This window comes from Rattus norvegicus, chromosome 17 (genome assembly GCF_021556685.1).
Source record: "Rattus norvegicus strain SHRSP/BbbUtx chromosome 17, alternate assembly SHRSP_T2T, whole genome shotgun sequence".
Classification (NCBI taxonomy): domain Eukaryota; kingdom Metazoa; phylum Chordata; class Mammalia; order Rodentia; family Muridae; genus Rattus; species Rattus norvegicus.
The window spans coordinates 80495886-80509008 of record NC_141550.1 but is presented as its reverse complement, the minus strand read 5'-3'; the positions used below and the strand labels follow the sequence as shown (position 1 = coordinate 80509008).

At 48.3% G+C, this 13123-nt stretch overlaps 1 protein-coding gene across 14 annotated transcripts in view; it reads left to right on the top strand.

Annotated features, from left to right (window-relative positions):
• The window catches only part of Frmd4a (FERM domain containing 4A), a 588018-nt gene extending 575182 nt beyond the window's left edge, over window positions 1–12836 (top strand). For 8 of the 14 annotated variants that reach the window (XM_087590786.1, XM_087590784.1, XM_087590789.1 and 5 more), the window contains 4 exon segments: window positions 451–615; window positions 1717–2591; window positions 4232–4328; window positions 9519–12836. In XM_087590786.1, the coding sequence (XP_087446912.1) occupies window positions 451–615; window positions 1717–2591; window positions 4232–4328; window positions 9519–9621 (1240 nt within the window). In that variant the 3' untranslated portion in view covers window positions 9622–12836. 14 annotated transcript variants of the gene reach the window in all.
• The last annotated feature ends 287 nt before the right edge of the window (window positions 12837–13123 follow it).

Genomic DNA, 13123 nt, shown 5'->3' with positions numbered 1-13123 from the left:
GCAAGGGAGAGCCCAATCAGAGGATCCTCAAGGTGGTATAGAACCCTACCCCATCTTCCAGCCGATTTCTGGAGCCAAGAAGCTGTAATGTGAGCCTCACATTATCAGCTCATTACTTGGTTAATATCAACATCATAGAGAGGATTATCTGGAGGCATTTAGGTCTGCTTCTGTTTTCCTCATGTTCCTCAGTGATACAGCTCCAAGAGGGTACCCTAGCAGGTACTTTATTTCTTGGAAAATAATACGTGTTAAGGATGAAGAGTCCATAGAACAATCACCCTGTGCTTAACTGCAGGGGTGAAGGGGGGAGAGGTAGACTAGTGAGAGTTGGAGATCCAGGCAAGCTCTCCCTTCAATTAGATCTACTGTCCCAAGCTAGTCAGCCCCTACCAATGCTGCCACACTGTATTCGTGTGACGAACATGGTATCCCTCTGCTTGCTTGCAGTAGCCACAAGCGTTTTCCCAGCACAGGGAGCTGTACTGAGGCAGGAGTAAGCAGCTCCCTGCAGAATAGTCCCATCCGGAGCCTCCCACACTGGAATTCCCAGTCTAGCATGCCATCCACCCCAGACCTGCGCGTCCGGAGTCCCCACTACGTTCATTCCACAAGGTGAGTCTTCTGGGCCTTCAGTCCTCCTGCCTTTGTGGGAAAGGCAGACCTTAGTATAGTCAGACATCATTGGCTCCAACCTAGTCCAGCTAACAGGTGAGCTAGGGTCAGACTTGATTCAGCCCACTTTGCCCTGGACACTCAATCCAGCGACTTGTGGAGACAAGAGAACCCCAGCCTCCTGGAGACAGCTGACAAGGATCCTAGTAGGAGTGGGAACAGGAAAACTAGCCCAGTTAATGTGGGGAAGTGCAGCAGCCATATGCACCCCAGGCTAATCTTTGCTCCACGTCCCGTTCCTCGTAGATCTTTCTCATGAGGTCTAAAATCTATTCTGAGCTGACTTTAATGCTTCAGGGTATACATTTATAATGATCAAAAGAAATGAATAGAGAAACAGGCCTCCCTGAACTATATCCCCTCTCTAAGAAGTAAAGCCGGGTCACGGAAGGCCACTGGTGAGGGTTATATAGCACACTTCTGCTGTCTGTAGCCAAGAGTCCCTGTGAATTTGCATAAGGCATCCTATTGCTGGGCACCAGTCATCTTCCTCTTGTTGATATTGATGGATCGGAGGCAGCGTATTGCTGGTAGGTATTTGTATCATTTATATTTAGGGGCTCCATGTTCCACCAACTTCCCTTTTGGAACCCTCATAAGAAACAGACATTGGTACATTAGCAATGTCAGCATTCATTCCAGAGGAGTCTGGTTCAATTACGGAAGGGCCTCTGTTAGACTTTTGTTGTTAGTTTTTGTGTTTTTGAGGGACTTTGGGATTTTTGTTTTATTACCTACAATCAGTATTTTTAAAGGCGTTAATATAACGCTTGGGACGTGGTAATTTGCTTCTCTATCGATGGCATCGTTTTCTTAAGAAGCAAAAGCCCGCAGGACATTGGTCAACACTTTTCATCCACCTCCTAGGTTCTACATGGACTTCAGGGACTCCCTTCCTCACCTGGGACCTAGGGAATTACCTCGCTTTCCAGGGGCAACCTTTCTGGGCTCTCCCATTGGTAGAGGGCTTGAGCCTGACCTATGGCTTTCATGGGACCCTTTGATTCAGAACTCTAAAACCAATCATGCGTCTCCCCACAGGTCGGTGGACATCAGCCCCACGAGACTGCACAGCCTCGCACTGCACTTTAGGCATCGAAGCTCCAGCTTGGAGTCCCAGGGCAAGCTCCTGGGCTCAGAGAACGACACCGGAAGCCCCGACTTCTACACCCCGAGGACTCGTAGCAGCAATGGCTCAGACCCCATGGATGACTGCTCATCCTGCACCAGCCACTCGAGCTCTGAACACTACTACCCGGCCCAGATGAATGCCAACTACTCAACGCTGGCTGAGGACTCGCCATCCAAGGCGCGGCAGCGACAGCGACAGAGGCAGCGGGCAGCAGGCGCGCTGGGCTCAGCTAGCTCTGGCAGCATGCCCAATCTGGCGGCACGCAGCGGGGCTGCGAGCGCGGGAGGTGGCGTGTACCTGCACAGCCAGAGCCAGCCGAGCTCGCAGTACCGCATCAAGGAGTACCCACTATATATCGAGGGCAGTGCCACACCCGTGGTGGTACGCAGCCTGGAGAGCGACCAGGAGGGCCACTACAGCGTCAAGGCGCAGTTTAAGACCTCCAACTCTTACACGGCTGGTGGTCTGTTCAAAGAGAGCTGGCGCGGCGGTGGTGACGAGGGCGATGCAGGCCGCCTTACGCCATCGCGCTCTCAGATCCTGCGGACTCCTTCCTTGGGGCGTGACGGCGCCCATGACAAAGGCTCCGGCCGCGCTGCTGTGTCCGATGAGCTGCGCCTGTGGTACCAGCGCTCCACAGCCTCGCACAAGGAGCACAGCCGCCTGTCGCACACCAGCTCCACTTCCTCAGACAGCGGCTCTCAGTACAGCACCTCTTCCCAGAGCACCTTCGTGGCGCACAGCAGGGTCACCAGGATGCCCCAGATGTGCAAGGCCACATCAGGTGAGCAGGATGACGGGACAGTGCTGACGGTTGCCTACCCTGAAGGTTGCCTAGATTTCACAACCAAGAAAGGGAGTCATTTATTCTGGAGGCCATGTTGTGGAACTTGGGAAGTCCATGGTTCTTATCCTAACCCAGGTGTCCCTTCCTTCCTTAACCTAGGCACAGAGCGAGCATTTCTTTTAGCCCTTCTAGTTAAGGATAAAAAGCCATGTGATGCCATGTGAAGTCAGGTCACGGGGTTTATCCTGCCAAGGATGCACCTTTACCTGGTGAAGGAAAAGTCTAGTAAGTTAGAGACCCGGGTTCTAACCTTGACAAGAATGAATTGAAAGTGGGGCCCGGATCTTGAGGCTCTGGGGAAAGAAGTGTTAGCTCTCGGAACCTGACCACTGTGTCTGCATGGGTAAATTCTTTTGCTCCTGGCTTTTCTTTTCAGCATCCTTGATACTGTGTCACACCGAGCTTTGAACCCAAAGCACTGTACAGTACCCAGTCAAGCAAAAGCAGGGAGAAATGTCCTTTCCCTTAAGAAGCTCCTATGAAATGACAATGCTAATAACCGACGTTAGTAGAGCATTTACCTTCACTAGATCAATGGCTACACTCATACCACTTAGAAAGTAGTTAAACAAACAAACAAACAGCCTTTTACTGTAGGCAGAAGAAACGAGGAAGGGTAGGAGGAAAACAAGAATAAAGGCAAAAGTGAAAACCAGTGGAACCCCAGGTCAGGCAGGGTCTGGAGAGAGTCCCCGAAAGGAACAGCCGGAAAAGAAGCTGTACATTCTGCCTCCATGTTCCCATTGCTCTCTTCACTAGGGCGCACATGCCAAACGAACTCCCCGGACTGGACTACAAAGATCGGGCAGTCCTGGGCGCGCCTGGGACTTCACGGTCCTACAACCTTTTCCTGCTCTGCTTATTTATCTGTAAACTAAACCACTGGCTTCCCAGCAGGATTCTGAGAGTGGATACATTAACATGTACCCTCTGGAGGCCATGATCCTTGCTAGTCCTCTCAGATCCAGTGGTTAAGTCTCAATGGCAAAAAGATGAGTGGTTCATGCTCTCAGAACTGCCATTGTGTGGATTTGCTTTACTAAACAGCAGGAAGATACTACTGAGATTTTAGTAAACTGTACCCCACCCACCCCAGCCGCCACCAAAAGTGCAAAGGAAACTCAGTACTTGGTGTTGAATTCTCCTAACCAGATCTTCTCACGCTTGGAGCAAACCCCTGACACACAGGAGCTGTTAAGAGCACTGTTCATTTGCAGGGTCTCTGAAGTAGCAGATAATAAGTCTGGAGGCCCTTCCAACAATTCAGCACGGTCCTCACAGAGAAGCCCCATCTAATGTGCTCAGTTCTCCACAGCAGAAACACGGGGCTTCCCGTTCTGGGCCACTATAGAAACCATCCTGTGACCTCGGTCAGAATGGAAGGACAAAGTTAAGAGAAAATTAAGTTGGGGTATTTCCCACTGAATGCCACGGGGCCACCAGGACCCTATCTACAAGATCACATCCTTCATGTCTGACATTGGTATCACCTGCCGCTGGGTCTGTCCTTGACTTCATGCTCTATACTTGGTGTTAACCCATTTTCTCCCTGCTTTTCCCACACTGACTACCTCTAGCTGCCTTACCTCAAAGCCAGAGAAGCTCAACACCGTCAAGTGAAATTGGAGCCACCCCACCAAGCAGTCCCCACCACATCCTGACCTGGCAGACTGGGTGAGTTGTCCCATGAGGTCGCTGACTTGGTTCTCCTGGGTTCTAAATTGCATTGGCTAGGAAGGCTATCATCAGTATTGAGCTCCCAGCGACCAGCGAAGGGAGGATGCATCAGCAAATGGGTGCCCAGAATCAAAATGACCTCCCTGGGCTGTCACCTTCTCCCTGACTGGCCTACTGTTTTTGATGGGGAACAAATTCTGTGTGTTTTATTTAAAGGTAGGTAGAGATTTCTGGACTATAGCAAGGCAAAGAAGTGGATTCAATTCTGGGTAGCATTTGATTTTTTTTTCCCCCACAAAAATGTAGGCTTGGGAGAAAGAACCCTCAGATATTACACAGGCTTCTCAGTGTGGCCATTGTCTTTTTTTTTTTTTTAAATATTTATTTATCTTACATGAATGCTCTATCTGCATGTATACCTGCATACCAGAAGAGGGCATCAGATCCCATTATAGGTGGTTGTGAGTCACCAGGTGGTTGCTGGGAATTGAACTCAGGACCTCTGGAAGAGCAGTCAGTGCTCTTAACCACTGAGCCATCTCTACAGCCTGGTCATTGTCTAGGCTAAGCAGTTGCTCTTCATCAGCGAAGGGGGTTCTGTACCTTGAGACCTTTAAATAGAGGTTGTCCACAGCAAAACACTGAAACTGGAAGTCAGCTTTAAGTGTGCACTTAGGGCCAGTTAGGATGCTCCAATCTGCCAAAGGGTCAGTACGACACAAGTGTCCTGCTTTGTGGTCACACGCTGGCACGTTCTACCCGGCTCCTCTCTGTCGCTGCCTCTTAGACGGTCCACTCTGTCAACACCTGTTGGTCCCTGGATGGGCCCTGTATCCGGCTTAATCCCCTGCTTTTATTTTGTTGGGCGTGGGTGAGCGTGTCTGGGAAAATCTGACAGCTGTGAGCTGGATTGTAAGAACACCACAGTCCCACAGTTGCTTCTACGGCCTGCGTCCAGGCTCCCATGTGTGGAGGAGTTTACTCCTCCACATTTATCTGAAGTGACGTGACACCAGGCCTCTTCTGGAAACTTCATTTTGGGTGGAGAAGTGGGGGAGCCAACACTTATTGAGTACTCACGACACAAAGGATGACGGCTTCTTTGAACATGAGGGAGTTCCATGGAATCCTGTCTGTTCCCCAAAAAGGGAAGTAGCTAGATCTGTTGTAAGTGAGACAGAGAACACAAACCACGCACTCTACCTTTCTGGTGGGTCAGTTTGGGCTTCTGGGGCCTATCCAAAACCTACCGAATCAGAAGCCCTGGGGTAGGCCCATTGGGTGTCCTTAAGTGAACCCTTGGGTCATTAGGATCCGTCCCCACACTGCCTCTTTACTCTTTCCAAATCAGGAAAATATATAGTCGGCAACTGCAGTGTGTCTCACATCTACTCCTAAGGTGGCTTTTGCCAGTGGCTACCCCTCTCTCTTTTTATTATAAATAATTGACACTTGTCCATACCATCTTCTCTACAACACCAGATGCTAAATCCAGACAGCTTCTTGGCTTAGGCTCTGAGACTCTCTCAGGACTAATTCATACAAGAGCCATACATCTGTATACCTCTCTAGGCTAAATGTTATCATCCAACCAGGACGCTTGGGATCCTCTGTGGGCCATGCTGTTTTATCTGATCTAACCATATGACTGTATCATTTGATAAGACAGGCTCTGAAATTTACAAGCAGCCCCCCCATGCCCTCCCACTCGAGTTGCCTCTTTTACCACATGTAGCCAGTGAGGGCTCCCAACACACTGGAAACAGAGGGGCATTGTCCTTGAAGTCCAGCGTTTTGCCAGCTTGAGAATTACTCAAGAATAATGTGATAAGAAGACAGTGGGTAAAAATTGCCACCGTCTGCCTTCCTAACAGAACTCCTGAGGTTCTGTTTCTCACTGATGGAGCCTGAGTGTTCTGCATGATTCTCACTGTGTCACGGACACGTGGGTAGATAATCAATGGGTCTTTCCGGTGTGATAATAAGCTGCTACTAATTACGTGTGTCCATTCTTCTGTGTAACACGACCTCTCTTCTCTTCTCCTTCCGCTTTCCTTTGTTCAGAGAAGCAACAGAAAACTCTCCCATCATGGATGGGTCTGAGTCTCCAACTCACCAAAGTACTGATGAATAGAGGTATTGTAAGGGGACGTTTTGTTCTTACTGCCCACGTGTGTGATCCAGATGTCCCGCATATGTGCTGCCTCTGCCCTTGTCATAGTTTCCAGGAGGAAATGTCTGAATGGTGTGGAAGCTATTATCTTTATGTTTTAGTTCTAGCTACATGTGGTGCTATATGTTTGGATGTGTGTTTTTACATCAGATGTAGGGTAGTCCCCATGCGCCCCCCGCCAGTATATTTAGATTTCTAGGCTTTAAGCACAAGAACAAATCACAGTGGTCCATTGTTGTTTACCAGCTTTGGACGCACTTTCCGTGAATACCACACCACTGCTGTTTTAAAAAACCCAGATACTGTAACTCATTATCCTACCACTTTTCAGAGACATTTGCATGTTGCGCCAAATGTCAGAGTCCTGCTTTTTAAAACGTAGTTTGTAAATTACCGCCACCACCTGGGAGCCCAGAGTGACTCCTGGAAGCCATCCTGGCTGCGGAGTCAACCACACACTGAAATCTGCAAAGCGTTGCCATCCCAAATACAGAACAGAGGGACCTGAAAGTCGGAGTAACTAACCGTACAGCACTGACGTCAAGAAGCATGTCAGAGATCAATAAAGTGATAAGGGGGCCATGAAGGAGTGAGAAAAGGGCTTTAGTAAAGAACGAAAACCGAGTCATGAGTACGAGGCAGCCACATTGAAAATACTGAGGGCTCTACAACTCACTCAGTACAGGAAGAGCAGCCCATTAGCCTTGGGTGTGGAGTAGGACAAGACCATGATCAGTTTTTACAGTTAGCCAAGGCAGGATGAAGATGGCCAGACAGCTCACACGATGGTGACAGTGAAAGGACTGAGAGAGAATGGTGTCACAACGTTTTTGAAGCTGGAGTCATTGTTCTCCTCCACTGTGGAGTATAATGTGCTTCGAGTGACGGTGATGGTACCAGACGTCTGAGAAGACTTAACACACTCGAGTGGGAGCACGGTTGAGTCAGTTCAATATGGACTAGAGAGAACACTGCTGGGTAGCAGCTCACACAAAGGGCCAGCCGAGTCAGGACGACACAGTGGTCTTACCACCCTGGCTTTATGGCCACTGTCCACCAATCCAGATCTGTCCAGCCAGTTGGCTGGGTCAGGGAAACCCCATTCTCAGTTCACAGCAGGATATGGAGAAAAAACATCACTCACTCTTTAAAAAGTGATTTAACCCCAGACTGCTTAGGGTCAGGCATATGAGAGATTCAAACGTGTCCTATGGCGTTGAGGTGTGTGAGGTGTTGTTTGCCAGCCTGTGTTCTGTGGGCGTGACGAGGTGACAGCGTGGGAGACGGTCCAGGTGAAACAAAACAACACGTGACCCCTCAGAGCATTTCCCATGTTCTCACAGTCAGGAAAATGTCTCTAGGAGACCCACTTCACAGCTGAATGGGAAAACTAGCTTCTAGAAGACTCTAGGAAGCTGCATGGCGTGTGGAACCAAGCCTTTTAACCAAATAAGCATGGGTACGCAGATAAATTGGGAAGCTGAGGAAAAGCTGGGGCCAGCGCTTGCTAGTCGTTCGCATTCACGGCGAGGAAATAATCACCCTCGTGCTTTCAAAGCTCCTCCGCCATGTCTGAGCCAGTGGCTGTGGCTGGAGAGCTAACTGGCGGCCCTCGGTCATGTGTCTGACAGGGGTCACAGGAAGGAATGGTTTCCCCAGGAGTACTGCGTGTTTGTAGCAGAGTCCACCTTTCCCAAAGTCCTTGGTTCTTCTGGCGCCATTAACAAAAGCCAGTTTGGCGATGGGGAGACAGTGTTTGTAGATTAGGCATAACCGAGTCATCTACTTACTTACCCCCAGCCAACAGACACACACAAAGACACCCGTGGCCAGTGACATAACTAAGGGCCTTTGCTTCTAAAGCCACAGTTAATCAGAATTAACCTCGTGGACTTCCAGGGCTCCAAGCACAAGACTGTCCTGGTGGTTTGCCCGAAAATTCCAGAGTACTTGGGATTTTTCTAGCTCTCGTGGACTTTGCTGGGTCAGGTGAGGGGCATTTACAAGGCATTGAATGCTCACTTGATGAGTTCTGGAGAGGTCAGCAAATGAGGAGTAAGGGTGACGGACTGTCTTCTGTGTGAGCTCATGGCTCTAAGATGCTCTTTAAAATGGCCTGACCCCAAGGTATGCCCCTGGCCTAGGCCTGGGAACGGAAGTGTCGCTTAGGAACAGTCAGAGCACTCCGAGTAGAGCTGTGGCCACTCATCTGTGTGAGCGCTGTTGACACTTAGTAATCACTCCTTCCTAGCCTATGAGAAATACTCACCTGACGAAAGATCTGCTTTCTTCCATATATGTGTTTCTGTGTAGACACAAATACATTTTTATTTTATACTATTTTTTGGTGCTGAGGATTAAGTGCATGACCTTTATATGCTAAGCATACTTTCTACCACGGAGCTACAGACCCAGTCCCGACTGTAGGTTTTGAAAAAAAATACCTCTATAAAAATCACAACAATATTGATTTTAAAAACATTTAAAACTCGATTTAGAGTGTCACTTTAGTATCACTCTAAGGAAGGTCACATTTTGACTATTCTCTTCTGGGACAGTGATAACTCACCACAGAAGTGCAATGATGGGTCTGATGTGAGGCAAGCCCCTGGCTGTCATGTAGGAAGTCACCGTGAGGTATACAGCTCCATGGACTCCTCAGCCTTTGCTACATCTGAAAATTATCAGTGGGACTGGGCAGTTCCCCAGGCCAACAGCAGCAGGTCCAGACTCAGGCCTGGACGTGAGCATTTCTGAGGTTCCCACGTGATCGTGAGGACTGCCGCATTGAGTGTTAACTTGCATTTGCCGAGGTTTCAGGAGGTCCCTTTTGTGTGACACTTATGGTCTCTGAACACCTTCTGTATACCCACTGTAGGAGACTGCCAGGCCTCACCTCTGTGGGGCAGGGCAGACGGCAGCTCATCTGTAGAGGGCACATCACTCGTACGCATCCTGAACACTATGTAGTGCTCTCCTCTAACTCTGGTCTTCTCTCTCTCTCCGATCCACAGGAGCTACGGTGACAGCTGCTTCCTGGATTCCTCCCTCTATCCAGAGCTAGCTGACGTCCAATGGTACGGGCAGGAAAAAGCCAAGCCCGGGACCCTCGTGTGAGCCGGCCGACCGGGCCGATGTGAGCACCGCCACGCCATTCCAAGTCACCTCACTGCCTCTCATTTGCCTTACCCAGATGCACTGTCACCTGCACCAGCTTCGGCCCTCAGCACTTTTTTTCTCCTATCTCCATATCCCTTTCAACCTCAAAACCCTGACTGAGGAGACGTTCTGGAAGGTTCCGAACCCACTGTGTGTCCCTGGCTCTCTTGTCCGGAGAGCCAGATAACAATCCTCAATGGCACCTTGGTGGTTTCCCTCTGCCATGACAGCCCCAGGCCACAGACTGTCGGGGAAGCCAACACATGCAATTCCTGTGGAAGAGAAGCCTTGGTAGAGAACGAGGAAAGCAAGCCCTGCCCGCAGAGACTGTGAAGCTGTTTCCGGCTGCCACCCTGGGCCAACCGTAGTGCTTCTAGAGGAGAGCACCGAGTGGGGATATCGGTTTCCACCTGAAATAAATATTCAGTAGTCAAACAGCCAGCAAGAGTTCCTAAGGTGAAGCGTTAGGATTGGTGCTCCAGAGACGCATTGGAAGATTCCAACCGGTTCTATGCTGCCAAAGATTAGACACATTCAACAATGAACAGAGAGGAGGGGCCGAGAGGAACACACTTTTTCTGCAGTGAAATTTCAAGTCTAAATTGCTTCTATGCAGCCCCAGTGAAGGTCAACCCTTTGTAGACCACGTCCTGTCATGTGTGACCCATCTTCTGGAGCACTCCATGTCCCCGGATCTGAGAGACTGGGAACAAACCCAACAGGACACTGAAGATGAAGGGCTTGACTGGCCTGGCAGACTCGGATGTGAAGGAAAACAGAGGTTGGGACAGGGGAGCCGGGTACCGTTAGGACTGCCCTATGCAGGGGCCTCAGCCTACGCCCCCAAAGCTTCTTTCTTGTTGGGATTGGGAGGAAGCTGAAGGTGATCATTGCCAAAAGCAGTTCTCTCTCGTTAAAAACAACCAGTAAAAGTGTAACCTTTCTTTTTTTTTTTTTTTTTTTGGTACAAGGCCTTTCATTTTCCTTTTTTTATGGGAAACCAAGGGAAAAAGCACACTGCGATCTAGTCAAGTGTTTTACTGTTGTGGCTCATTGTATGTTTGTCAACCCTTGTATGAACCTGGACAGACCTCTCCTGTGTGTCGCTTAGTCAGAGAACTCAAGTACGCCCTTAGGTAGGAAGATTTTTTTTTTACACATGTCTACCAGTCGGCAGGCAGAACAGAGTTCAGACAACTCAGCTTCCAAAGGGCCCATCCACCTCCGGCAGTATCTGTGACCTTGATCTATATACCACCTCTGTCCACAGATACCAAGAGGGAAAAAAAGGCAAAAAAAAAAAAAAAATTCAAATAAAAAGCATGCGTGCAAGCTGCTCGTTTACATGTGTTTTGAGCTATGCTTAACACACAACCGAAAAGCCATCAATCTTCAAAGGCCTCAGAATTACTTTTGTAATAACTAACCAGCGCACAGTCTTAGTCGAGTTACTAAAGATGGCGCAGGAGTCTCTGTGGAGGTAGTGCGTGTGCATCTGTGCAAGCGCAAGGCTTGCAGGGTTACTTCTGCAAAGCCTTCCTGTGGGAAGTGCACCTAGGACCAGGAGCCAGGAGGAAAGCAAATGTAGAAGTTAGCTGTGGCATCAAACGAAAAGACTTTGCTTCTCGTGTATGTAAATCAAAGAATAACAATAGACTCTATGAGACCAGGAAGGTTAAGAAATGGATGGGGGGGGGGGGGGGGCTGCGGATTTAGCTCAGTGGTAGAGCGCTTACCTAGGAAGCGCAAGGCCCTGGGTTCGGTCCCCAGCTCCGAAAAAAAGAACCAAAAAAAAAAAAAAAAAAAAAAAAAAAAGAAATGGATACCGGAAAGGGCTAATCCTGTGGCTCACTTTGCAGTGGCTTGGAAAGCTCTGGAAGTCAAGTGGGGGCATTCATACCATATGGCTCGCCACGGCCTTCTCTCGCCCATTCGAGGCTGGGTACCCCAGAGCTGGGCATGATGAGCCCAGCTTCCAGAAACAGTACTCTTCCCAGACACGTCAGGGATAACCCTATAGGAAGGGTAGGAACTGGATACAATGGTACAAAATGACCCTGGGGCTCCATGGAGACGGGGCTACCTTTGTTGCTCCTAGTTCAATAATGGGAGCTACAAAAGAGGTTCTTTGGGGGATTATTCCTTCCTTCCTTAGCTAATAGGAAATGTGACACACTGTGCCCATTTTCTTTGATCCCAAAGGAGATGCCTGAGTAATTAGCCTGAACTATGGTGCAACAAAGTCCAAAAGGAAACAAAGAACAAGACAAGGTTACATGGTTACGGGTTGTAACACAGACAGTGGTTTGGAAATCAATTCCGAAGTCCTTCGGATCTATGAGAGATACAGAGAGAATTTAAGTGTAATAGATCTGGGGAGCAGAGGGAATCGGAGTGGGAGCCGTGAACACCATCGCGATGGTCTGGTAGTAAGGACAGAGATTAAGTAAAACAGGTTTTACTGTTTAGCTGTGTTCGGTTACTACAATGTACATAGTATAGTAAGCGTTAGTCCTTTGAGACGGACATGATAAATGGTCGCTGTGGTTGGTGGTGAACGCTCTAGCTATTGTATCCAAGCACCTGAAAACTCTTGACAGATCCCCATTTCTTTAAAGGAAGATGAAACATGAAGTCCCCAGTCTGATCTAAAGCCCCTATTGGATTCGTCGGGTACATGTAAGAGATTGCTTGTTTCAGCCAGAAAACTATGTTGTGAGCCAGGTTGGTTTCTCTTGTTTTATGCAGGTGAGTGTTGGAACTGTTCAAAACCCGGTTCGTTTTTCATCCAGTATTAGTTTAGTTCTAAATATAGCAAGCCTCACCCAGGTGCTATCAGATGACCAATTACTGCTTAGTTAACTAGGTGTAAAGTTTTACATATCCATTCATGTCAATAGTTTATTACGAGTTGTGGAAAATGGACTCTAGTTTAATAATTGGGGGGAAAGGTTAGGTCGCTCCTGACTGACTGTAGAGCATGTAAGATGATTTTCCTGGATTCTGTTCAACTGTAACCAATGAAAAAGATGTATGTTGTAGACAAAGTTGCAGAATTAAAAAAAAGAAATCTGCTTTTAATTTATTCTTTTTGTATTAAGAATTTGTATAGTACCTTTACATTTTTCAGAACAGTGTTGTCAACACTTATTAAAGCATTTTCAAAATGAAAACATCCCAGTTGCCTCTTGGATCACTCTTTGTTTCTAAATGATAAATGTGTAACCATGTTCTAGAAGTCTACATGTTGAGAAGATTCTGAACTCCTTTTGTTTTAGTAAGTAAGTCTCAGTCTACCTATGGTATGTCTTTTGGGTTTGGCTTGTTCTTTGAGACAGTCTCATTTTGCATAACAGCTTTGAAATCACAATCTCTTTGCCTCTGGCCACCACACACACCCAACTACTGCATGGTATTGTTGGCTTGGTAGAGGCTGGTTCTTCTCTGCTATAAATTATCC